We start from the raw sequence: 27,257 nt of genomic DNA, 5'->3' as shown, positions 1-27,257 counted from the left end.
AAACATCTCCAATCCAAAGTTAAATCTAGAATTGGCTTCCTATTTCGCAACAAAGCATCCTTCACTCATGCTGCCAAACATACCCTTGTAAAACTGACCATCCTACCAATCCTCGACTTTGGCGATGTCATTTACAAAATAGCCTCCAATACCCTACTCAACAAATTGGATGCAGTCTATCACAGTGCAATCCGTTTTATCACCAAAGCCCCATATACTACCCACCATTGCGACCTGTACGCTCTCGTTGGCTGGCCCTCGCTTCATACTCGTCGCCAAACCCACTGGCTCCATGTCATCTACAAGACCCTGCTAGGTAAAGTCCCCCCTTATCTCAGCTCGCTGGTCACCATAGCATCTCCCACCTGTAGCACACGCTCCAGCAGGTATATCTCTCTAGTCACCCCCAAAACCAATTCTTTCTTTGGCCGCCTCTCCTTCCAGTTCTCTGCTGCCAATGACTGGAACGAACTACAAAAATCTCTGAAACTGGAAACACTTATCTCCCTCACTAGCTTTAAGCACCAACTGTCAGAGCAGCTCACAGATTACTGCAACTGTACATAGCCCACCTATAATTTAGCCCAAACAACTACCTCTTTCCCAACTGTATTTAATTTAAATTTATTTATTTATTTTGCTCCTTTGCACCCCATTATTTTTTATTTCTACTTTGCACATTCTTCCATTGCAAAACTACCATTCCAGTATTTTACTTGCTATATTGTATTTACTTTGCCATCATGGCCTTTTTTGCCTTTACCTCCCTTCTCACCTCATTTGCTCACATTGTATATAGACTTGTTTATACTGCATTATTGACTGTATGTTTGTTTTTACTCCATGTGTAACTCTGTGTCGTTTTATCTGTCGAACTGCTTTGCTTTATCTTGGCCAGGTCGCAATTGTAAATGAGAACTTGTTCTCAACTTGCCTACCTGGTTAAATAAAGGTAAAATAAATAAAAAATAAATAAAAATAACTACATTGATAAATGATCTGTAACGATAGCTATAATGATACATTATCCATAACTGTAACGACAACTACAATGAAAGCTATAATAACTGTATAATGATACAAAATCCATAACTATAACGATAACTACAATGATAGCTATAATAACTGTATAATGATACAAAATCCATAACTATAACTACAATGATAGCTATAATAACTGCATAATGATACATTATCCATAACTATAATGATAAATTAACAATAACTATAATGTCAATGATGATTTATCCATAAAGATCAATATAATGATAACTATAACATGAACTATAATGATAAATTATAATCACTTTAATGATAACAACTATAATCACAAATGATCCATAATGATAACTGTAATGATAAATAATCCATAATTATAATGATTAATACAATAACTATACTGATACATTATCCATAACTATAATGATAAATTGTCTACAACTATAACAATAACTACAATAAAACATTATCCATTATCCACTATAATGATACATTATCCATAACTATAAACAATGGGGAACTTCCACACCAGCAGACAGTCAATCAACTGATCAACGGATCCTACTGAACGCTGTAGGCCTTTTATTAGATCCCAAGGGATGTAATACAGCTTTGTACATTGCCTAAAACAGGCTGAATTAATCAAAGCTGAAACAATACATCTGTATATAATGTTGACATTCTTTGATGAGGAAGTTGTATCATTTTACATCAAGCTAATATGTTTTGTGCACCAATGAGCAGTATTTTGACGTTTGACAATGTCATGAAAACTAACGTGATTTGTCCAACATTAGCTAACAAGCAGGCTAAGCTTGCTAGCTGAGCCAGCCAGTCATACTAAAGGGATGCTGCTAACCAGCTGACCAGTGCAACACACACAATGTTGAATTCTTCCACCAAAAACTAGCTAGCTGCTGTTTCTTAGTAGCTAGCTAACATTATGATGAGTTTTCACGAAGCAGCTGTCTGTCCAAAGCTGATCAATAGTAGCAATCGTGGAGAAACATGCTGATCGACAGACTGATTTCTGATAATAGTCCCTCTTAATTTAGGGTAAATTAAACAAGCTAATTAAGTGGTTTATGTCAGAAGAGTTAGCTTCAGCCAGCTGTCAGTAGCATCATTAGCTAGCCAAATAGCTATATATCTGGTATGGGGGGGAGGGGGGAATTTTTTGCACATTTTAAGTGGTGTGAAAAGCTTGCAAGGAGCAAGATATAGAACACAACCAAATATTTCAATCTTGTCAATATATCTTTCTTTTTCAGGAGAAGTTGCATGGCCGATCTTGACGTTACTTGGCTTTTCTAGGGAGTTTTTCCTAGCCACCGTGCTTCTACACCTGCATTGCTTGCTGTTTGGGATTTTAGGCTGGGTTTCTGTACAGCACTTTGAGATATCAGTTGATGTAAGAAGGGCTATATAAATACATTTGATTTTAATTTGATTTGACTAGAGCGCAGCACCATAGTACCCTCAACTTTTTTTGATACCATCGATCACCACATTCTTTTGGAGAGATTGGAAACCCAAATTGGTCTACACGGACAAGTTCTGGCCTGGTTTAGATCTTCTCTGTCGGAAAGATATCAATTTGTCTCTGTGAATGGTTTGTCCTCTGACAAATCAACTGTAAATTTCGGTGTTCCTCAAGGTTCTGTTTTAGGACCACTATTGTTTTCACTATATATTTTACCTTTTGGGGATGTCATTCGAAAACATAATGTTAACTTTCACTGCTATGCGGATGACACACAGCTGTACATTTCAATGAAACATGGTGCAGCCACAAAATTGCCCTCGCTAGAAGCATGTGTTTCAGACATAAGGAAGTGGATGGCTCCAAACGTTCTACTTTTAAACTCGGACAAAACAGAGATGCTTGTTCTAGGTCCCAAGAAACAAAGAGATCTTCTGTTGAATCTGACAATTAATCTTAATGGTTGTACAGTCGTCTCCCCCCCTTGGGTTGTGCCGTGGCGGAGATCTTTGTGAGCTATACTCAGCCTTGTCTCTGGATGGTAAGTTGGTGGTTGAAGATATCCCTCTAGTGGTGTGGGGGCTGTGCTTTGGCAAAGTGGGTGGGGTTATATCCTTCCTGTTTGGCCCTGTCCGGGGGTGTCCTCGGATGGGGCCACAGTGTCTCCTGACCCCTCCTGTCTCAGCCTCCAGTATTTATGCTGCAGTAGTTTATGTGTCGGGGGGGTTGGGTCAGTTTGTTATATCTGGAGTACTTCTCCTGTCCTATTCGGTGTCCTTTGTGAATTTGTGCTCTGTGTGTGCTCTCTCTAATTCTCTCTTTCTCTCTTTCTTTCTCTATCTCGGAGGACCTGAGCCCTAGGACCATGCCCCAGGACTACCTGACATGATGACTCCTTGCTGTCCCCAGTCCACCTGGCCGTGCTGCTGCTCCAGTTTCAACTGTTCTGCCTTATTATTATTCGACCATGCTGGTCATTTATGAACATTTGAACATCTTGGCCATGTTCTGTTATAATCTCCACCCGGCACAGCCAGAAGAGGACTGGCCACCCCACATAGCCTGGTTCCTCTCTAGGTTTCTTCCTAGGTTTTTGCCTTTCTAGGGAGTTTTTCCAAGCCACCGTGCTTCTACACCTGCATTGCTTGCTGTTTGGGGTTTTAGGCTGGGTTTCTGTACAGCATTTGATTTGAACTCGTCATCAAGCTCGAGACCCTGGGTCTCGACCCCGCCCTGTGCAACTGGGTACTGGACTTCCTAACGGGACGGCCCCAGGTGGTGAGGGTTGGTAACAACATCTCCACCCCACTGATCCTCAACACTGGGGCCCCACAAGGGTGCGTTCTGAGACCTCTCCTGTACTCCCTGTTCCCCCACAATTGCATTGCCATGCACGCCTCCAACTCAACCATCAAGTTTGCAGACGACACTACAGCGGTAGGCTTGATTACCAACAACGACGAGATGGCCTACAGGGAGGAGGTGAGGGCCCTCGGAGTGTGGTGTCAGGACAATAACCTCACACTCAACGTCAACCAAAACAAAGGAGATGATCGTGGATCGTTCAGGAAACAGCAGAGGTAGCACCCCCCTATCCACATCGACGGGACAGTAGTGGAGAGGGTAGTAAGTTTTAAGTTCTCAGCGTACACATCACGGACCAACTGAAATGGTCCACCCACACAGACAGAGTGGTGAAGAAGACGCAGCAGTGCCTCTTCAATCTCAGGAGGCTGTTGTTGTGAAATTGTTAGGCTAGATTACTCATTGGTTATTACTGCATTGTCGGAACTAGAAGCACAAGCATTTCGCTACACTCACATTAACATCTGCTAACCATGTGTATGTGACGAATAAAATTTGATTTGATTTATATCGACATAACCTGTAAGGCCGCTCAGCAAGTAAGAAGCCACTGCTCCAAAACCGCCATAAAATAGCCAGACCACGGTTTGCAACTGCACATGGGCACAAAGATCGTACATTTTTGAGAAATGTCCTCTGTTCTGATGAAACAAAAATAGAACTCTTTGGTAATAATGACCATCGTTATGTTTGGAGGAAAACGGGGGATGCTTGCAAGCCTAAGAACACCATCCCAACCGTGAAGCACAGGGGTGGCAGCATCATGTTGTGGGGGTGCTTTGCTGCAGGAGGGACTGGCGCACTTCACAAAATAGATTGCATCATGAGGTAGGAAAAATATGTGGATATATTGAAGCAACATGTCAGGAAGTTAAAGCGTAATCGCAAATGGGTCTTCCAAATGGACAATGACCCCAAGCATACTTCCAAAGTTGTAGCAAAATGGCTTAAGGACAACAAAGTCAATGTATTGGAGTGGCCATCACAAAGCCCTGACCTCAATCCCATAGAAAATCTGTGGGCAGAACTGAAAATGTGTGTGCGAGCATGGAGACCTACAAACCCGACTCAGTTACACCAGCTCTGTCAGGAGGAATGGGCTAAAATTCACCCAACTTATTGTGGGACGCTTGTGGAAGGCTGCCTGAAACGTTTGACCCAAGTTAAACAATTGAAAGGCAATGCTACCAAATACTAATTGACTGTATGTAAACTTCTGACCCACTGGGAATGTGATGAAAGAAGTAAAAGCTGAAATAAATCATTCCCGCTACTATTATTCTGACATTTCACATTCTTAAAATAAAGTGGTGATCATAACTGACCTTGGCCAGGGAATGTTTACTAGGATTAAATGTCAGGAATTGTGAAAAACTGAGTTTAAATGTATTTGGCTAAGGTGTTCGTAAACTTCCGACTTCAACTGTATCTGTTGGACCATTCTGCGGAGACTTCCATTCAGCCACAAGAGCATTATTTAGGTTGTGCACCTATGATATGCGATTAGGCCTGGCTCACAGTCAACGTTCCAATTCATCCCAAAGTTGTTCGATGGGGTTGAGGTCAAGGCTCTGGGCAGGCCAGTCAAGTTCTTCCACACCGATCTTGACAAACTATTTCTGTATGGACCTCGCATTGTGCACTGGGTCATTGTCATGCTGAAACAGGAAGGAGCTTCCCCCAAACTGTTGCCACAAAGTTTAAAGCACAGAGTCGTCTAAAATATCTGAGGAGCCCGAACCATGAATAGCAGCCCCATATTATTATTATTCCTCCACCAAACTTTACAGTCAGAACTATGCATTCAGGCAGGTAGCGTTCTCCTGGCATTCGACAAACACAGATTCTTCCATCAAACTGCCAGATGGTAAAGCGTGATCACTCCAGTGAACGTGTTTCCGCTACTCCAGATCCTATAGTGGTGAGCTTTACATCACTCTGGCCGACGCTTGGCATTGCACATGGTGATCTTAGGCTTGTGTGCAGCTTCTTGGCAAGCTCCCGACGAACAGTTCTTGTGCTGACATTGCTTCCAAAGGCAGTTTGGAACTATGTAGTGAGTGTTGCAACTGAGGACAAGCGATTTTGACTTGCTACGCACTTCAGCACTCTGTGGTTCTGTGTGCTTGTGTGGCCTACCACTTTGCGGCTGAGTCGTTGATGCTCCTAGACCTTACCACTTCACAATAACAGAACTTACAGTTGACCGGGGCAGCTCTAGCAGGGAAGAAATTTGACGAACTGACTTGTTGGAAAGGTGGCATCCTATGACGGTGCCAGGTTGAAATTCACTGAGCTCTTCAGCAAGGCCATTCTACTGTCTGTCTATGGAGATCGCATGGCTGTGTGCAAGATTTTATACATCTGTCAGCAACAGGTGTGGCTGAAATAGCAGAATCCACTAATTTGAAGGGGTGTCCACATACTTTTGTGTGTATATATATAGTGTAAGTTAGAAGCGTTAGCGTATGCAAATTAACTCATCATTCTTTTCCTAAATTATTGGTTTAATACTGTAGTGAATATACCCAATGTTTTTACGTTTTTTTATAGGGACAAGAAACTATCCTACATTGGCTACAAAAACCCAATGCAATGAGTCATTTTATAATTAATTTTAAGTCAGTACAAAACTAGGCAGCATTAAAGCATTATTTTGCAATAACAGACTACCCTACCTCATCTACAGACTACTCTAGTCAAAGCAAGACCAGCCATAGGGTAGAAGTTTAGAGAATAGAAAACTACCAGTATAACAGCTGCTAATGAGAACTGTATTATAATAATAATAATAACCACACTGGGACACAGAACTCTCCTCTGGCTGACACTAATGTTGGTTAACCCAGAACTGGTTTAAGTTCTGGATCCATACGTTTTAAGAGAAGAGATGGAAAGAGGATCAGAACCGAAACGAAGTGCTCCACTCTCTCTCTTGGCAAGTTAAGGGCAAGTCTATGGGCCAAATTACCGCCCACGCCCCCCTTCCGAAATTGGAACGACGCAAACACTTGCTAAATTGTGATTTGTCCAAAGCACCGGAACTCATGCTGCTCCTTATCTCACACATCCTGTTGTATGATCACAGATCGAACCCTAACCCTAAACACCAGAACTAATGCTGCTCATTATCTTACAAATCCTGTTGTACCATGACAGATTTACAGTAGCATTTATATTGACAGTGTGTCCACAATATACTAGGCTGACATAAACGCTAGATGCCTGTTCACTTGTGTCATAATATATGAACGGTTCATGTATATGAACGGTTCTTGTATATGAACGGTTCTTGTATATGAACAGTTCTTGTGTATGCATGGTTCTTTGTATGTGAACGGTTATTGTGTATGAACAGTTCTTGTGTATGCATGGTTCTTTGTATATGAACGGTTCTTGTATATTAACGGTTCTTGTATATGAACAGTTATTGTGTATGAACAGTTCTTGTGTATGAACCTGTTCTTGTGTATGCATGGTTCTTTGTATATGAACGGTTCTTGTATATGAACAGTTATTGTGTATGAACAGTTCTTGTATATGAACAGTTCTTGTGTATGAACAGTTCTTGTGTATGAACAGTTCTTGTGTATGCATGGTTCTTTGTATATGAACGGTTCTTGTATATGAACAGTTATTGTGTATGAACAGTTCTTGTATATGAACGGTTCTTTGTATATGAACGGTTCTTGTATATGTATACAGTTTTTGAATTAATGGTTCTTTGTGTTGTCCACTTCACCCAATTTACAGGACAATGTAATGTAGAAGAGGAAAACCAGAAAAAGAGGTCTCTAAAAACCTTGGAACAGTTCTACCACTAACTGTATGGTTTGATTCAGGACAGTTCTACCACTAACTGTATGGTTTGATTCAGGACAGATCTACCACTAACTGTATGGTTTGATTCAGGACAGATCTACCACTAACTGTATGGTTTGATTCAGGACAGATCTACCACTAACTGTATGGTTTGATTCAGGACAGATCTACCACTAACTGTATGGTTTGATTCAGGACAGATCTACCACTAACTGCATGGTTAGATTCAGGACAGATCTACCACTAACTGTATGGTTTGATTCAGGACAGATCTACCACTAACTGTATGGTTTGATTCAGGACAGATCTACCAGTAACTGCATGGTTAGATTCAGGACAGATCTACCACTAACTGTATGGTTTGATTCAGGACAGATCTACCACTAACTGCATGGTTAGATTCAGGACAGATCTACCACTAACTGCATGGTTAGATTCAGGACAGATATACCACTAACTGTATTGGTTGATTCAGGACAGATATACCACTAACTGTATGGGTTGATTCAGGACAGTACCAGTCCTACAGCATGTACCACAACAACCAGAGGGCCCACAACATGGGGTTAGAGTGCCAGAGCATGGGGTCCATGAGGCTAGAGGAGCATGGGGTTAGAGTGCCAGAGCATGGGGTCCATGAGGCTAGAGGAGCATGGGGTTAGAGGGCCAGATCATGGGGGTCATAGGGTTAGAGGGCCAGATCATGGGGTCCATGGGGTTAGAGGGCCAGAGCATGGGATCTATGGGGTTAGAGATCCAAAGAATGGGTCCATGGGGTTAGAGTGCCAAATAATGGGATCCATGGGGTTAGAGGGCCAAAGAACGGGGTCCATGGGGTTAGAGGGCCATCGAATGGTGTCCATGGGGTTAGAGGGTCAGAGAATGGGGTCCATGGGGTTAGAGGGCCAGAGCATGGGATCCATGGGGTTAGAGGGCAAGAGCATGGGATCTATGGGGTTAGAGGGCCAGAGCATGGGGTCCATGGGGTTAGAGGGCCAGAGCATGGGTTCCATGGGGTTAGAGGGCCAGAGAATGAGGCCCATATGGTTAGGGATAGGGGCCAAAGTGTTGGAGGGCCAGAGCATGGGGCCCATGGGGTTAGGGATAGGGGCCAAATGGTTGGAGGGCCAGAGCATGGGGCCCATGGGGTTAGGGGCCAATGGTGTCAGAGGGCCAGATCATGGGGTCCATGAGGCTAGAGGAGCATGGGGTTAGAGTGCTGAAGCATGTGGTTAGAATGCCAGAGCATGGGGTCCATGGGGTTAGAGGGCCAGATCATGGGATCCATGGGGTTAGAGGGCCAGAGCATGGGATACATGGGTTTAGTGGGCCAGAGCATGGGGTCCATGGGGTTAGAGGGGCAGAGCATGGTATCCATGGGGTTAGAGGGCCAGAGCATGGGATCCATGGGGTTAGAGGGCCAGAGCATGGGGTTAGAGGGCCAGAGCATGGGTTCCATGGGGTTAGTGGGCCAGAGCATGGGGTCCATGGGTTTAGAGGGCCAGAGCATGGGATACATGGGGTTAGAGGGCCAGAGCATGGGATCCATGGGTTTAGAGGGCCAGAGAATGGGGTCCATGGGGTTAGTGGGCCAGAGCATGGGATCCATGGGGTTAGAAGGCCAGAGCATGGGATCCATGGGGTTAGAGGGCCAGAGCATGGGGTCCATGGGGTTAGAGGGCCAGAGAATGAGGCCCATATGGTTAGGGATAGGGGCCAAAGTGTTGGAGGGCCAGAGCATGGGATCCATGGGGTTAGAGGGCCAGAGCATGGGGTCCATGGGGTTAGAGGGCCAGAAAATGGGGTCCATGGGGTTAGAGGGCCAGAGAATGAGGCCCATATGGTTAGGGATAGGGGCCAAAGTGTTGGAGGGCCAGAGCATGGGGCCCAAGGGGTTAGGGGCCCATGGTGTCAGAGGGCCAGAGCATGGGGCCCATGGAAATAGGTTTCCTCCCAAGCCAGGGCCCTAATGTTTGGCTGAGACACAGGCCTACATTTGTGGGGCCAGACCTGGTTCCTACAGGTGGAGAGGGAGGTACTAAGTTGGGCAACCTGGTACCATACCGTTAGGGTTATGGAGGATACCTGGTACCGAACCATTGGGTTAGGGTTAGGGAGGCTACATGATACCCTGCCATTGGGTTAAGGATATAGAGGCTACCTGGTACCATACCATTGGGTTAGGATTAGGGAGGCTACCTGGTACCGTACCATTGGGTTAGGATTAGGGAGACTACCTGGTAGCGTACCATTGGGTTAGGGAGGCTACCTGGTACCGTACCATTGGGTTAGGGAGGCCACCTGGTACTGTACCATTGGGTTAGGGTTAGTGAGGCTACCTGGTACCGTACCATTGGGTTAGGGTTAGGGAGGCTACCTGGTACCATACCATTGGGTTAGGGTTAGGGAGGCCACCTGGTACCATACCATTGGGTTAGGGTTAGGGAGGCTACCTGGTACCGTACCATTGGGTTAGGATTAGGGAGGCTACCTGGTACCGTAGCATTGGGTTAGGGTTAGGGAGGCTACCTGGTACCGTAGCATTGTGTTAGGGAGGCTACCTGGTACCGTACCATTGGGTTAGGGTTAGGGAGGCTACCTGGTACCATACCATTGGGTTAGGATTAGGAAAGCTACCTGGTACCGTAGCATTGGGTTAGGGAGGCTACCTGGTACCGTAGCATTGGGTTAGGGTTAGGGAGGCTACCTGGTACCGTACCATTGGGTTAGGGTTAGGGAGGCCACCTGGTACCATACCATTGGGTTAGGGTTAGGGAGGCTACCTGGTACCGTACCATTGGGTTAGGATTAGGGAGGCTACCTGGTACTGTAGCATTGGGTTAGGGTTAGGGAGGCTACCTGGTACCATAGCATTGTGTTAGGGAGGCTACCTGGTACCGTACCATTGGGTTAGGGTTAGGGAGGCTACCTGGTACTGTAGCATTGTGTTAGGGAGGCTACCTTGTCCCGTACCATTGGGTTAGGGTTAGGGAGGCTACCTGGTACCATACCATTGGGTTAGGGTTAGGGAGGCTACCTGGTACCGTAGCATTGGGTTAGGGAGGCTACCTGGTACCCTAGCATTGGGTTAGGGTTAGGGAGGCTACCTGGTACCCTAGCATTGGGTTAGGGTTAGGGAGGCTACCTGGTGCCGTAGCATTGGGTTAGGGAGGCTACCTGGTACCGTAGCATTGGGTTAGGGTTAGGGAGGCTACCTGGTACCGTAGCATTGGGTTAGGGTTAGGGAGGCTACCTGGTACCGTACCATTGGGTTAGGGTTAGGGAGGCTACCTGGTACCGTACCATTGGGTTAGGATTAGGGAGGCTACCTGGGACCGTACCATTGGGTTAGGGTTAGGGAGGCTACCTGGTACCATACCATTAGCCTTCCTCTGCTGGTCCTCCCACGTCACCTCTATTACAAACCACAGGAAGAGACGGCCAGTCATGTCACAGACCATGTTGACACATGCATGCATGTACACACACACACCTTTACATCTGCATAGCTCCTATATCCCTCTAGTCTTATTAGGTTACCTTCCTCTACCCCTCTAATGTAGAAGGACTTTCTATGATTCAATAGCTGGGTTGAAACAGTCCATTAAAAATCATAAAAGTGTGTAATTATATTGGAGCTTTTGAACTGGAATGAGCTCACAACACACATATCCTCTGTCTGTAGCAATATTCTCAAACAATAGGACTTTGGCTCTACCTGCAGGCCTGATGGTGCTACTGCTGACTTGTATTTTAGGAAGGTACACTATATAAACAAAAGTATGTGGACACTCCTCCAAATGAGTGGATTTGGCTATTTCAGCCACACCTGTTGCCGACAGGTGTATAAAATCGAACACACAGCCATGCTATCTCCTTCGAACAACATTGTCAGTAGAATGGCTTTACTGTAAAGGGGCAGCAGGTAGCCTAGTGGTTAGAGCGTTGGCCCAGTAACTGAAAGGTTGCTGGATCGTATCCTGAGCTAACAAGTATGTTATTCTGCACCTGAACAAGGCAGTTAACTCACTGTTCCCTGGTAGGCTGTCGTGTTAACTGACTTGCCTAGTTAAATCAAGGTTTTTAAAAAAGCTCAGTGACCTGGCACTGTCATAGGATGCCGCTAGAGCTGCCCCGGGCAACTGTAAATGCTGTTGTTGTGAAATGTCTAGGAGCCACTACAGCACAGCCGCAAAGCTGTAGGCCACACAATTTCACAGGACTGTTGAGTGCTGAAGCGCGTAGTGCGTAAAATTCGTCTGTCCTCAGTTGCAATACTCACTACTGAATTCTAAACTGCCTCTGGAAGCAATGTCGGGAGTTTCATGAAATGGGTTTCCATGGCCTGAGGAGCCGCAGGCACACAAGCCTAAGATTGCCAAGTGTTGACTGGAGTGGTGTAAAGCTCGCTGTCATTGTACTCTGGAGCAGTGGAAATGCTTTCTCTGGAGTGATGCTTCACAATCTGGCAGTCCGACGGTTGAATCTGGGTTTGGCGGATGCCAGGAGAACGCTACCTGCCCCAATGCATAGAGCCAACTGTGAAGTTTGGTGGTGGAGGAATAATGGTCTGGGGCTGTTTTTCATGGTTCGGGCTAGGCCTGTTAGTTCCAGTGAAGGTAAATCTTAACGCTACATCATCAATTACATTCTAGACGATTATGTGCTTCCAACTTTGTGTCAACAGTTTTGGGAAGGCCCATTCCTGTTTCAGCATGACCGTGCTGGAAAAGCGAGGTCCATACAGAAATGGTTTGTCGAAATCGGTGTGGAAGAACTTGACTGGCCTGCACAGAGCCCTGACCTCAACCACATCAAACACCTTTGGGATGAAGTGGAACGCCAACTGGAAGCCAGGCCTAATCTCCCAACATCAATGCCCAACCGCACTAATGCTCTCGTGGCTGAATGGAAGCAAGTCACTGCAGCAACGTTCCAACATCTTGTGGAAAGCCTTCCCAGAAGAGTTTAGGCTGTTATAGCAGCAAAGGGGGGACCAACTCCATATTAATGCCCGTGATTTTGGAATGAGAGGTTCGATGTGCAGATGTCCACATACTTTTGGTCATGTAGTGTAAAATACACAAGCTAACAATGTGTCCACGGTCCGATCTTTACGGTATTTATCAGCTAGCAAATCACTTAAAACACTACCTAAAGCTTTATGCATCATTTCTAAAGCATCAACCTTCAAACAGAAAACCACACAGCATCACACAAAGCTGCATACCGTCACACACACTCCCCACACTTGCCTTTTCTCGTACCCCCAGGTGTGTTCCTCCCATTACTGACTGTAGACTGGCTTCTCTCAGTGTCTTCCAGGTTGTGGGAAAGACACCGTCACATTACCGAGGAGGATGAGAGAAGACAACACAGATAGTCACATTACCGAGGAGGATGAAACAGGACAACACAGACAGTCACATTACCGAGGAGGATGAGAGAAGACAACACAGACAGTCACATTACCGAGGAGGATGAGAGAAGACAACACAGAGAGTCACATTACCGAGGAGGACGAGACAGGACAACAGACAGTCTAAATAATACATCAGAACACATCGAGGAAACAGACATTTTTATCATGAGTTAAGAATAGTTGTAGGGAGGTTCTGTGAGGTACAGCATAGCTACAGACAACAGATTAAATGAGTGAGACACACCTGGCTCAGGAGTCTGTGGTGGCGGCACAGGGTTTGAGGCTGGAGTTGTGGCTGGGGTTGGCTCTGGGGCTGGAGAAGAGGTGACAACAGGGGCAGGGGCTGGGGATGGGGAAGGGGCTGGCTCTGGGGAAGGGGCTGGAGGAGAGGTTACAACTGGGGCAGGTGCTGGGGCAGGGGCTGGAGTGGAGGTTACAATTGGGGCAGGGGCTGGAGGAGAGGTTACAACTGAGGCAGGAGTTGGGGCAGGGGCTGGAGGAGAAGGTACTGCTGGGGCAGGGGCTGGAGGAGAGGTTACAACTGGGGCAGGTGTTGGGGCAGGGGCTGGAGGAGAGGTTACAACAGGGGCTGGGGAAGGGGCTGGGGACTGGACAGGGGGAGGAGCTTGATACTGAGCAGAGGGTGGGCCTTGGTAATATACAGGGGGCTGGTTTTGGTACTGTACAGGGGCAGATAGTTGGCGTATGAGAGGTTGTGGAGGATGTTGCTGGACAGGAATTGATGGCTGGTGTTGGAGAGGGGAGGGGACTCGGTAGTGGATGGGGTGAGGTGTTTGATACGCCATTGGTCCTCCTGTTGGGGGCATGGCCAAGGATGTCAGATGGTATGAAAATAAAAGAGAAGGACCATAAAGCACCACAATGAGCAGAAAGAAAGATGGCACAATGAAAAGCAAGATAGCTCAATGCAAAGAAAGATGGCTCAATGACAAGAAAGATGGCTCAATGCAAAGAAAGATGGCTCAATGAAAAGAAAGATGGCTCAATGAAAAGAGACATATCTTCTATATCTTCTATCTTCTATTACTACTGGTATCTGCTGCTCTTACAGCTGCTATCTACTAGCTGCTGCTGAAAACTATCTACTATCTGCTGCTATCTACTATTTGGTATTACTGCTACTAACTAGTTTCTGATGCTATTGCTGCTGCTAACTGCTATCCGCTGCTATCTAATACCTGATGCTGTATACCATCTGCTTCTAATACTATCTAATGATATCTACTATATCCACTATCTGCTGCTTTCTACTCAGCTGCTATCCGCTATCTGCTGCTATTACTGGTGCTATCTACTATCTGCTGCTATCTATTATATGCTGATATCTACTATGTGCTGCTATCTACTGTTAATAACTACTATATGCTGCTATCTTCTAACTGCTTCTATTGCTGCTGCTGTCTACTATCTGCTGATATCTATTATATGCTGATATCTACTATGTGCTGCTATCTACTGTTAATAAATACTATATGCTGCTATCTTCTAACTGCTTCTATTGCTGCTGATGTCCACTATATGCTGCTGTCTACTATCTGCTGTTATTACTGCTGCTATCTACTTTGTGCTGCTATTATTGCTACTATCTATTATATGCTGTTATCTACTATGTACTGTTAACTACTATACGCTGCTATCTACTATCTGCTGCTATCTATTATATGCTGTTATGCTGTTATCTACTATATACTGTTAACTACTATATGCTGATATCTACTATCTGCTGCTATCTATTATATGCTGTTATGCTGTTATCTACTATATACTGTTAACTACTATATGCTGATATCTACTATCTGCTGCTATCTATTATATGCTGTTATGCTGTTATCTACTATATACTGTTAACTACTATATGCTGATATCTGCTATCTGCTGCCTATCTACTGCTGCTGCTATCTGCTGTTATCACTGCTGTTATCTACTATCCGCTGCTCTACACTATCTGGGGGAGCAGGTAGCCTAGTGGTTAGAGAGTTGGGCCAGTAACCAAAAGGTTGCTAGATCAAATCACAGAGCTGACATGGTAAAAATATGTTATTCTGCCAGTGCGAAAAGGTGCTAAAATAGTTGTAGGCTATTGCTTCTAACTTCAATATGCTCTTTAATAATAAGACCTACACCACTTTTAACAGCACATTACTCATGACTCTCCGCCAACAATTACATGTAGAGGATTGGAGGATGTTTCCGTAATTCAGTGATATTTATTCCCATAGTAATTCATTATGGATCCATAACTAAAAAAAACATAGGCATTTTGAAATAATATTTGTATCATTATTTTAAAGATGCAGAGTTAATGGGTCAAGTCTCGCACACCTATATACCTGCAAAGCTGTCATCAAGGCAAAGCCTGGCTACCTTGAAGAATCTCAAATCTCAAATATATTTTAGTTTAACTTTTTGGTTACTCCATGATTCCATGTGTTTTTTCATAGTTTTGATGTCTTATTTTTCTACAATGTAGAAAATAGTAAAAATAATGAAAAACCCTGGAATGAGTTGGTGTGTCCAAATCATTGACTGGTACTGTATCTACTGTAACATAGCATATCTACTCTAACATAGCATATCTACCGTAACATAGCATATCTACTTTAACATAGCATATCTACTGTAACATAGCATATCTACTGTAACATAGCATATCTACTGTAACATGGCATATCTACTGTAACATAGCATATCTACTGTAACATAGCATATCTACTGTAACATAGCATATCTATTGTAACATGACATATCTACTGTAACATAGCATATCTACTGTAACATAGCATATCTACTGTAACATAGCATATCTACTGTAACATAGCATATCTACTGTAACATAGCACATCTATTGTAAAATAGCATATCTACTCTAACATAACATATCTACTGTAACATAGCACATCTACTGTAACATAGCATTTAAACTCCAAAATAGCATATCTACTTTAACATAGCATATCTACTGTAAATCACTGTGGTGCAGAGAATATAACAGAACTATGAGCTTGGACTAAACAGATCCAAATCAAATTGGACATAAAACTGACATTGACATAAAACACAATACCATATCAACAACACAGCCCCATCTGCAAACATGGACAATATGTATCAGCTATGGGTTGGTTTCTGAGTGGCCGTTATGAGAAATTACAGCAAAGGTGTAACATCGGGATTGAATGGGCTCTGGACCAGGATCTGGCCCAAGGGCAGTACTTTGCCCACCCCTGCTGTAATGGCTATGAGGAACAAGACATGACAATATAAAAACAGGGAGCTGAATAGCCATATAAGGAACAAGTCATTACAGTGACTGTGTAGAGACAGGGACCTGAGTGACCATATAAGGAACAAGATATTACAGTGGCTGTGTAGAGACAGAGACCTGAGTGACCATATATATATTTTACCTTTATTTAACTAGGCAAGTCAGTTAAGAACAAATTCTTATTTTCAATGACAGCCTAGGAACTGTGGGTTAACTTCCTGTTCAGGGGCAGAACGACAGATTTTGTACCTTGTCAGCTCGGGGGTTTGAACTTGCAACCTTCCGGTTACTAGTCCAACGCTCTAACCACTAGGCTACGCTGCCGCCCCGATATAAGGATATTACAGTGGCTGTGTAGAGACCTGAGTGACCATATATACAGGGAACTTAACCGGAAGGGGAAAGCACAGGGCCCAACGGACACCAGCTAACAGTAATGACTGATGAGGAGACATGAACTTGGCCTTGTTGGGGACAGCTCTGTACAACTAGGGGCCAGACTAGCAGGTACAGACCATGACTGTCTAGAAGACCTTGACTTGGCCTTGTTGGGGACAGCTCTGTACAACTAGAGGCCAGACTAGCAGGTACAGAACATGACAGACTAGGCGACATGGACTTGGCCTTGTTGGGGACAGCTCTGTAGAACTAGAAGCCAGACTAGCAGGTACAGATCATGACAGACTAGGAGACATGGACTTGGCCTTGTTGGGGACAGCTCTGTAGAACTAGAGGCCAGACTAGCAGGTACAGAACATGACAGACTAGGAGACATGGACTTGGCCTTGTTGGGGACAGCTCTGTAGAACTAGAGGCCAGACTAGCAGGTACAGAACATGACAGACTAGGAGACATGGACTTGGCCTTGTTGGGGACAGCTCTGTAGAACTAGAGGCCAGACTAGCAGGTACAGAACATGACAGACTAGGAGACATGGACTTGGCCTTGTTGGGGACAGCTCTGTAGAACTAGAGGCCAGACTAGCAGGTACAGAACATGACAGACTAGGAGACATGGACTTGGCCTTGTAGGGGACAGCTCTGTAGAACTAGAGGCCAGACTAGCAGGTACAGAACATGACAGACTAGGAGACATGGACTTGGCCTTGTTGGGACTGCTCTACTACTATCCAGACTAGCAGGTACAGACCTTGATAAGAATGATTCATCTCCTCTCCATCTTCTGGGCAATAAAAAAGGGAACCAAGCTGTGATGTTATGTCACAATATACACAAATGTAAAATCATTGACATTTCTATTTTGTCAGACGGTCTAGTAATGACTACTACTACATGGTGGTAACATGGTCTAGTTGTGACAACTACTACCTGGTGGTAACATGGTCTAGTTCTGTATTCTACTACATGGTGGTAACATGCTCTAGTACTCTATTCTACTACATGGTGGTAACATGTTCTAGTACTCTATTCTACTACATGGTGGTAACATGGTATAGTACTCTATTCTACTACATGGTGGTAACATGTTCTAGTACTCTATTCTACTACATGGTAGTAACATGGTCTAGTACTGTATTCTACTACATGGTGGTAACATGTTCTAGTACTGTATTCTACTACATGGTAGTAACATGGTCTAGTACTGTATTCTACTACATGGTACTAACATGGTCTAAAAGTGATTTATATTGTACAGTATGTTGATGGGAAAGACACTGTCTGACTTGAGATATTAGAGAGAAACACTTCACTGACTAACTTTGAAGAGCAGAATGTTGTGGATGCAGAGAAGTTTTATTTTCTCTCCACAGAAAGTTTTGAAGAAAAATCCTTGCAGAGAAAGCTGGTTTACTCACTTCGATCCAGTGAGCCCTTGGATGGGACGTTGGGTAGCTGTCGTCCTCTTTGATGAGACACTGGGGAACCAGTTGTGCTTGTTTGGACCAAGTAAGTGTTCATCCTGTTGGACAGAGAGGTGTTAGTCCTGGACCTAAGGTTCATCTTTATGGGACAGGACGCTTCTCTGGTCTCTCCTCCACCTGTTACAGGGTCTGAGACGCCGAAGCCTCCCACCATTAGCTCTGACAAATTGAAAACCCTAGTCATTGGCGACTCCATTACCCGCAGTATTAGACTTAAAAATAATAATCCAGCGATCACAAACTGTTTACCAGGGCAGGGCTACCGATGTTATGGCTAATCTGAAGAGGGTGCTGGCTAAGGCTAAAACTGGCGAGTGTAGATATTGTTATCCACGTCAGCACCGATGATGTTCGGATGAAACAGTCAGAGATCACCAAGCACAACATAGCTTCAGTGTGTAAATTAGCTAGAAAGATTTGTCGGCATCAAGTAATTGTCTCTGCCCCCCTCCCAGTTAGGGGGAGTGATGAGCTCCATAGCAGAGTCACACAACTCAATCTCTGGTTGAAAACTGTTTTCTGCCCCTCCTAAAAGGGGACTCCTCCACAAACAGGACCGAGCCTGGCCTGCTGAAGAGTGACGGACTCCATCCTAGCTGGAGGGGTGCTCTCATCTTATCTACGACAGGGCTCTAACTCCTCTAGCTGCACAATGAGATAGGGTACAGGCCAGGCAGCAGGCTGTCAGCCAGCCTGCCAGCTTAGTGGAGTCTGCCACTAGCATAGTCAGTGTAGTCAGCTCAGCTATCCCCATTGAGACCGTGTCTTCGCCTCAATCTAGTTTGCGCAAAACTAAACATGGCGGTGTGAATGGAATAAAGACCTCCTCCATTCCTATAATTATTGAAAGAGATTGTGATATCTCACATCTCAAAATAGGGCTACTTGGCCTCCCGAGTGGTGCAGTCGTCTAAGGTGCTAGCTGTGCTACTAGAGATCCTGGTTCGTGTCCAGGTTCTGTCGGAGCCAGCCGCGACCAGGAGACCCATGGGGCAGTGGACAATTGGCCCAGCGTCATCCGGGTTAGAGGAGGGTTTGGACGACATTATGTTCTTGTCCCATCTAGTGACTCCTGTGGCGGGCCAGGCGCAATGCACGCTGACACGCTCGCCAGCCGGGTTAAGCCGGCTTTGTGTCAAGAAGCAGTGCAGTTTGGCTGGTTTGTGTTTTGGAGGACGCACGGCTCCGTATGGGAGTTGTAGCTATGGAACAAGACTGTAACTACCAATTGGATATCACGAAATTGAGGAGAAAAAGGGGTAACAAGAAAAAATATGTGTGATTGGCCTGATTGAAACATGTCTTAATCCTGATTAATTTACTGTGTTATATGTGGCATCTCCTCCTGGTTACACTAGTGACCACATCCTCCGCACGTGTTGCTAACATTTACGATAGCAAATGTAACACTTTTTTTTTTGTCATGAAATCTATCGAGCCTACTCAATCACTTTTTATAGCTACTGTTTACAGGGCTTCTGGACTGTAAACAGCGTTCCTCACTGAGTTCCCTGAATTCCTATCAGACCTTATAGTCATGGCAGATAATATTCACATTTTTGGTGACTTTAATATTCACATGGAAAACTCCTAAGACCCACTCCAAAAGGCCTTCGGAGCCATCATCGACTCAGTGGGTTTTTTCCAACATGTCTCCAGACCTACTCACTGCCACAGTCATACTCTGGACCTAGTTTTGTCCCATGGAATAAATATTGTGGATCGTAATGTTTTTTCCTTATAATCCTGAACTATCGAACCACCATTTTATTACATTTGCAATTGCAACAAATAATCTGCTTAGACCCCAACCAAGGATCATCAAAAGTCGTGCTATGATATTTCAGACAACCCAAAGATTCCTAGATGCCCTTCCAGACTCCCTCCACCTACCCAAGGATGACAGATTACAAAAATAGGTTAACAACCTAATTGAGGAACTACATTTAACCTTGTGTAATACCTTAGATGCAGTTGCACCTCTAAAAACAAGAAAACATTTATCACAAGAAACTAGCTCCCTGGTATACAGAAAATACGCAAGCTCTGAAGCAAGCTTCCAGAAAATTGGAAGGGAAATGGTGCTCCACCAAACTGGAAGTCTTCTGACTAGCTTGGAAAGACAGTACCGTGCAATATTGAAGAGCCTTCAATTGTCACGACTTCCACCGAGGTCGGTTCCTCTCCTTGTTCGGGCGGCGGTCGGCGTCACCGGTCTTCTAGCCATCGTCAATTCATTTTCATTTTCCATTTGTTTTGTCTTGTTTTCCTAAACACCTGGTTTTCATTTCTCTCATTATTTCTTGTGTATTTAACCCTCTGTTTCCCCCATGTCTTTGTGCGGAATTGTTTTTACTTAAAAATCATACAAAGTGATTTTCTGGATTTTTGTATTAGAATCAGTCTCTCACAGTTGAAGTGTACCTATGATAAAACATTACAGACCTCTACATGCTTTGTAAGTAGGAAAACCTGCAAAATCGGCAGTGTCTCAAATACTTGTTCTCCCCACTGTATGTCTCCGAATACCTGCGTCAAGGGTACATTCGGTTCTCCACTTCACCCGCCTCCTCGACTTTCCTTTTTGTGAAGAAGAAGGAGGGAGGTCTGTTCCTGCGTATTGACTACCGAGGCCTAAATCAGATCACTGTGAGGTACAGTTACCCGCTACCTCTTATCACCACTGCGATTGAGTCAAAGCACGGGGCGCGCTTCTTCACAAAACTAGATCTCAGGAGCGCTTACAACCTGGTGCATATCCGGGTGGGAGACGAGTGGAAGACGGCGTTCAGTACCACCTCAGGGCATTATGAGTACCTCGTCATGCCTTACGGGTTGATGAATGCTCCATCAGTCTTCCAAGCCTTTGTAGACGAGATTTTCAGGGACCTGTAGTGGTGTATATTGATGACATTCTGATATACCCCGCTGCACGTGCCGAGCATGTGTCCCTGGTGCGCAGGGTGCTTGGTCGACTGTTGGAGTATGACCTGTACGTCAAGGCTGAGAAATGCCTGTTCTTCCAACAGTCCATCTCCTTCCTAGGGTACCGCATTTCCACATCGGGGGTGGAGATGCAGAGTGACCGCATTTCAGCCGTGCGTAATTGACCGACTCCTACCACGGTAAAGGATGTGCAGCGGTTTCTAGGGTTTGCCAATTACTACCGGAAGGTTTATCTGGGGTTTTGGTCAGATAGCAGATTACCTCAAGGCTGAAGGGGGGACCGGTACGTTTGCAGTGGTCGGCTGAGGCGGACAGGACTTTTGGTCACCTGAGGGCTCTGTTTACCTCGGCTCCCGTGCTGCCCATCTGGATCCCTCTTTGGCGTTCACAGTGGAGGTGGACATGTCCGAGGCTGGGATAGGAGCGGTGCTCTCTCTGCGCCTTCTTCTCGAGGAAGCTCAGCCCGACGGAGCGACACTACGACGTGGGGGACCGGGAGATGTTGGCTGTTGTAACGGCTTTGAAGGCGTGGAGACATTGGCTTGAGTGGGCTAAACACCCTTTACTCATCTGGACTGACCACCGCAATCGATTACATCCGGGCGGCAAGGAGACTGAACCCTCGCCAGGCAAGGTGGGACATATTTTTCACCCGTTTCATTTTCACCCTTTCGTATAGACCAGGTTCCCAGAACGCTAAGGCAGACGCACTGTCCCAGCTGTATGACACAGAGGAAAAGCCCATGAATCCCACCCCTATACTCCCGGCCTCCTGCCTGGTGGCACTGGTAGTGTGGGAGCTGGACACGGACATTGAGCAGGCGCCACGTGCAGAGCCCACTCTCCAGTGTCCTGCTGAGCATCTGTACGTTCCGTCTGCTGTCCATGACCGGTTGATCTATTGGGCCCACACGTCACCCTCCTCTGGTCATCCAGGCAGAGGTCGGACTGTGCGCTATCTGAGTGGGAAGTACTCGTGGCCCACTTTAGCTAAGGACGTGAGGGTTTATGTTTCCACCTGCTCGGTGTACGCCCAGTGTTAGGCTCCTAGGCACCTACCCAGAGGTAAGCTACACCTCTTACCCATTCCACAACAGCTGTGGTCGCACCTGTCGGTGGATTTCCTTACTGATCTTTCTGCCTCACAGGGTAACACCATGATCCTGGTCGTTGTGGACTGTTTTTCTAAGTGCTGCCGTCTCCTCCCTCTGCCCGGTCTCCCTACGGCACTACAGACTGTGGAGGCCTTGTTTACACACATCTTCTGGCACCACTAGGACATAGTGTCTGATCGGGGTCCCCAGTTCACTTCGAGGGTCTGGAGGGCGCTCATGGAACGTCTGGGGATCTCGATCAGCCTTACCTTGGGTTTTCACCCTGAGAGTAATGGGCAGGTGGAGAGAGTTAACCAGGATGTGGGTAAGTCTCTGAGGTCTTATTGCCAGGACCGGCCGGGGGAGTGAGCGGCGTTCGTGCCCTGGGCAGAGATGGCCCAGAACTCGCTCCGCCACTCCTCCACTAACCTTTTCCCCTTCCAGTGCGTACTGGGGTATCAGCAGGTTCTGGCTCCTTGGCATCAGAGTCAGGCCGAGGCTCTTGTGGTGGACGACTGGTTCCGGCGCGCGGAGGAGACATGGGACGCCGCTCATGTTCTCTTTCAAATGCAGACCGTCACCGTAGTGAGGCCCCGGTGTTCGCAATGGGGGACCGGGTCTTGTTCTCAACCCGAAACCTGCCCCTCCGCCTGCCCTGCCGGAAGCTGGGTCCGCGTTTTAAAGTGCTGAGGAGACTGAACGAGGTGAGTTACAGGTTACAGCTTCTCCCCGATTACCGTATTAACCCCTCTCTTGACACATTCATGAAAATAGTCATGGCCTCTAAACCTTCAAGCTGCATACTGGACCCTATTCCAACTAAACTAATGAACATAAGAAACGGTTCCCTATCCACAGGATCCAATTCAAACTCACTAAAAGAGGCACTAATAAAGGCTCTCTTGAAAAAGCCAAACCTTGACCCAGAAAATGGTAAAAAAAACTATTGGCCTATATCGAATCTTCCATTCCTCGCAAAAATGTTAGATAAAGCTGTTGCGCAACAACTCACTGGCTTCTGAAGATATACGAAATGCTGGTTTTAGCCCTATTGAAGCACTGAGACTGCACTCGTGAAGGTGGTAAATTACCTTTTAATGGCGTTAGACCAAGGCTCTTCATATGTCCTCGTGCTCCTAGACCTTAGTGCTGCTTTTGACACCATTTTGGCCTGGTTTAGATCTTATCTGTCGGAAAGATATCAGTTTGTCTCTGTGGATGTTTTGTCCGCTGACAAATCAATTGTACGTTTCGGTGTTCCTCAAGGTTCCCTTTTAGGACCACTATTGTTTTCACTATATATTTGACCTCTTGGTGATGTCATTCGGAAAACATAATGTTATCTTTCACTGCTATGCAGACGATACACAGCTGTACATTTCGATGAAACATGGTGGAGCCCCAAAATTGTCCTTCCTGGAAGCCTGTGTTTTAGACATAAGGAAGTGGGTGGCAGCAAATGTTTTACTTTTAAACAAAACAGAGATGCAGAGATTGTTGTAGGTCCCAAGAAACAAAGAGATCTTCTGTTGGCTCTGACAATTAATCTTGATGGTTGTACAGTTGTCTCAAATAAAACTGTCAAGGACCTTTGCGTTACTCTGGACCCTGATCTCTCTTTTGACGAACGAATCAAGAGTATATCATGGACAGCTTTTTCAATCTTCGTAACACTGTAAAAATCAGAAACGTTTTGTCCAAAAAGGATGTCGAAAAACTAATCTATTATCAATCTTAGATTAGACTACTGCAATGCTCTACTTTCCGGCTTCCCGGATAAAGCACTAAATAAACTTCAGTTAGTACTAGAATCTTGACTAGAACCAAAAATGTTTATGATATTACTCCAGTGCTAGCCTCGACCCTTAAGTCTTTATTGAAGACTCATCTCTTCAGTAGGTCTTATGATTGATTGTAGTCTGGCCCAGGGGTGTGAAGGTGAAAGGAAAGGCCCTGGAGCAACATACCACCATTGTTGTCTCTGCCTGGCCAGTTCCCCTCTTTCCACTCGGATTCTCTGCCTCTGACCCTATTACAGGGGCTGAGTAACTGCCTTACTAGTGCTCTTCAATGCCGTCCCTAGGAGGGGTGCGTCACTGATGTGATCTTCCTATCCAGGTTGGCACCCCCTTGGGTTCATGCCATGGGGGAGCTCTTCGTGGGCTGTACTCAGCCTTGTCTCAGGGTAGTACATTTGCGGTTATCCCACTAGTGCTGTGGGGGCTGTGCTTTGGCAAAGTGGGTGGGGTCAATCCTGCCTGGTTGGCCCTGTCCGGGGGTATCGTCAGACGGGGCCAGAGTGTCTCCTGACCCCTCCTGTCTCAGTCTCCAGTATCTATGCTGCAATAGTTTGTGTCTGGGAGCTAGGGTCAGTCGGATATATCTGGTGTAATTCTCCTGTCTTATCCGGTGTCCTGTGTGAAGTTAAGTATGCTCCTTCTAAATCTCTCCCTCTCCCTATCCCTCCCAGGATCATGCCTCAGGACTACTTGGCCTGATGACATCTTGCTGTGCCCAGTCCACCTGGTTGTGCTGCTGCTCAAGTTTCAACTGTTCTGCCTGCCGCCATGGAACGCTGACCTGTTCACCGGATATGCTACCTTGTCCCGGACCTGCTGTTTTCAACTCTTTTTGAATCTATCTCTCTACCGCACCTGTTGTCTTGAATTTTGAAGGCTCGGCTATGAAAAGCCAACTGAAATGTACTCCTGAGGTGCTGACCTGTTGCACCCTCTGTTGCATCCTCTACAACCACTGTGATTATTATTATTTGACCCTGCTGGTCAGCTATGAATATCTTGGCCTTGTACTGTTATAATCTCCACCCAGTACAACCAGAAGAGGATTGGCCACACCTAAGAGCCTGGTTCCTCTCTAGATTTCTTGTTAGGTTCCTGCCTTTCTAGGGAGTTTTCCTAGCCACCATGCTTCTACATTTGCATTGCTTGCTGTTTGGGGTTTTAGGCCGGGTTTCTGTATAGCACTTTGTGACATCGGCTGATGAAAAAGGGCTTTATAAATACATTTGACTGATTGATTGATGCTGTGAAAACCTGCTACAGAGCACTCAGGACCTTAGACTGGGGCAAAGGTTCACCTTCCAACAGCACAATGACCATAAGTACTCAGCCAAGACAATGCAAGAGTGTCTTCGGGACAAGTCCCTGAATGTCCTTGAGTGGCCTGGCCTGGAAAAAAGTAACACCTATGTGAGGATGCTGTTCATTGACTACAGCTCAGCGTTCAACACCTTAGTGTTCAACACCATGGTCACCCCCAGGTGGTAGGGCAGGCAACAACACATCTGCCACGCTGATCCTCAACATTGGGGCCCCTCGGGGGTGCGTGCTTAGTCCCCCCCGTACTCCTGTTAACCCACAGCTATGTGGCCAAGCACGACTTCAACAGCATCATTAAGGTTGCTGACTACACAACAATGGCAGACCTGATCACCGACAACTATGAGGAGGTCAGAGACCTGGCTGGGTGGTGCCAGGAAAACAACCTCTCTCAATGTGAGCATGACAAAGGAGCTGATCAAGACTATAGGAAAAGGAGGGCCGAACAGGTCCCCATTCACATCAATGGGACTGAAGTAGAGTGGGTTGAGAGTTTCAAGTTCCTTGGTGTCCACATCACCAACAAATGATCATGGTCCAAACACACCAAGACAGTTGTGAAGAGGGCACAACAACACATTTTCCCCCTCAGGAGACTGAAAAGATTTGACAAAGGTCCCCAGATCCACAAAAAGTTCTACAGCTGCACCATCGAGAGCATCCTGCTTGGTTGCACCACCGCCTGGTATGGCAACGGCTCGGCATCTGACCGTAAGGCACTACAGCGGGTAATGCGTATGGCCCAGTACATCACTGGGGCCAAGCTTCCTGACATCAAGGACCTATGTACTAGGCGGTGTCAGAGAAAAGCCCCAAAAAATTGTCAAAGATTTCAGTCACCCAGGTCATAGACTGTTCTCTCTGCTACCGCACGGCAAGCGGTACCGGAGCGCCAAGTCTAGTACCAAAAGGCTCATTAACATATTCTACCCCAAACTATAAGACTGCTGAACAACTTTTTTTTACATTAGTTTATTTAGTAAATATTTTGGGCTGCATTTTTGGTTAAGGGCTTGTAATTTAGCATTTCACGGTAAGGTCAACACCTGTTGTATTCAGCGCATGTGACAAATAAAAGTCTATTTGATTAGATTGATGAGGGGAAAAAATAATTGAATCAATTTTAGCATAAGGCTGTAATGTAACAAAATGTTGAAAAGGTGAAAGGGTCTGAATACAATCCGAATGCACTGTATGAACTTTATTAAGTAAGATCCCCAAAATTAACGAGACTCACTAAGACCCTAGATATGATTCACTAAGATCCCAGATTTGAACCAGACTCACTAAGACCCCAGATATGACTCACTAAAACCCTAGATTTGAACCAGACTGACTAAGAATCCAAATAGGAAATTGACTCACTAAGACACAATACATTAAAAGGACTCACTAAGACCCAAGATATGAACCAGACTCACTAAGACCTCAGATGTGAACCAGACTCACCAAGACCCCAGAAATGACTCACTAAGACGGGCGAAAAGTATTTAGTCAGCCACCAATTATGCAAGTTCTCCCACTTAAAAAGATGAGAGAGGCCTGTAATTTTCATCATAGGTACACTTCAACTATGACAGACAAAATGAGAAAAAAAATCCAGAAAATCACATTGTAGGACTTTTAATGAATTTCTTTGCAAATTATGGTGGAAAATAAGTATTTAGTCCCCTACAAACAAGCACGATTTCTGGCTCTCACAGACCTGTAACTTCTTCTTTAAGAGGCTCCTCTGTCCTCCACTCGTTACCTGTATTAATGTTACCTGTTTGAACTTGTTATCAGTATAAAAGACATCTGTCCACAACCTCAAACAGTCACACTCCAAACTCCACTATG

The 27,257-nt window shown here is 45.5% G+C and overlaps 2 protein-coding genes across 2 annotated transcripts in view; both read right to left on the bottom strand.

The window, feature by feature from the left end:
* LOC109882913 (regulating synaptic membrane exocytosis protein 2-like) overlaps positions 1-11,083 on the bottom strand; it is a 63,353-nt gene extending 52,270 nt beyond the window's left edge. Inside the window, exon 1 of the mRNA XM_031789194.1 lies at positions 11,049-11,083. The gene's annotated coding sequence lies outside the window, so the exon portion shown is untranslated. The remainder of the gene's footprint in view (positions 1-11,048) is intronic.
* A 1,818-nt stretch (positions 11,084-12,901) lies between these two features.
* rims2b (regulating synaptic membrane exocytosis 2b) overlaps positions 12,902-27,257 on the bottom strand; it is a 181,011-nt gene continuing 166,655 nt past the window's right edge. The window contains exons 14-17 of the mRNA XM_031789285.1: positions 18,194-18,297; positions 17,527-17,559; positions 13,336-13,905; positions 12,902-12,987 (exon numbers count right to left, since the gene is read on the bottom strand). Coding sequence (XP_031645145.1) covers positions 12,902-12,987; positions 13,336-13,905; positions 17,527-17,559; positions 18,194-18,297 — 793 coding nt within the window. The remainder of the gene's footprint in view (positions 12,988-13,335; positions 13,906-17,526; positions 17,560-18,193; positions 18,298-27,257) is intronic.

This window comes from Oncorhynchus kisutch, linkage group LG14, assembly GCF_002021735.2.
Source record: "Oncorhynchus kisutch isolate 150728-3 linkage group LG14, Okis_V2, whole genome shotgun sequence".
In the NCBI taxonomy this organism is placed as follows: domain Eukaryota; kingdom Metazoa; phylum Chordata; class Actinopteri; order Salmoniformes; family Salmonidae; genus Oncorhynchus; species Oncorhynchus kisutch.
This window is presented reverse-complemented; position numbering and strand designations above follow the sequence as displayed.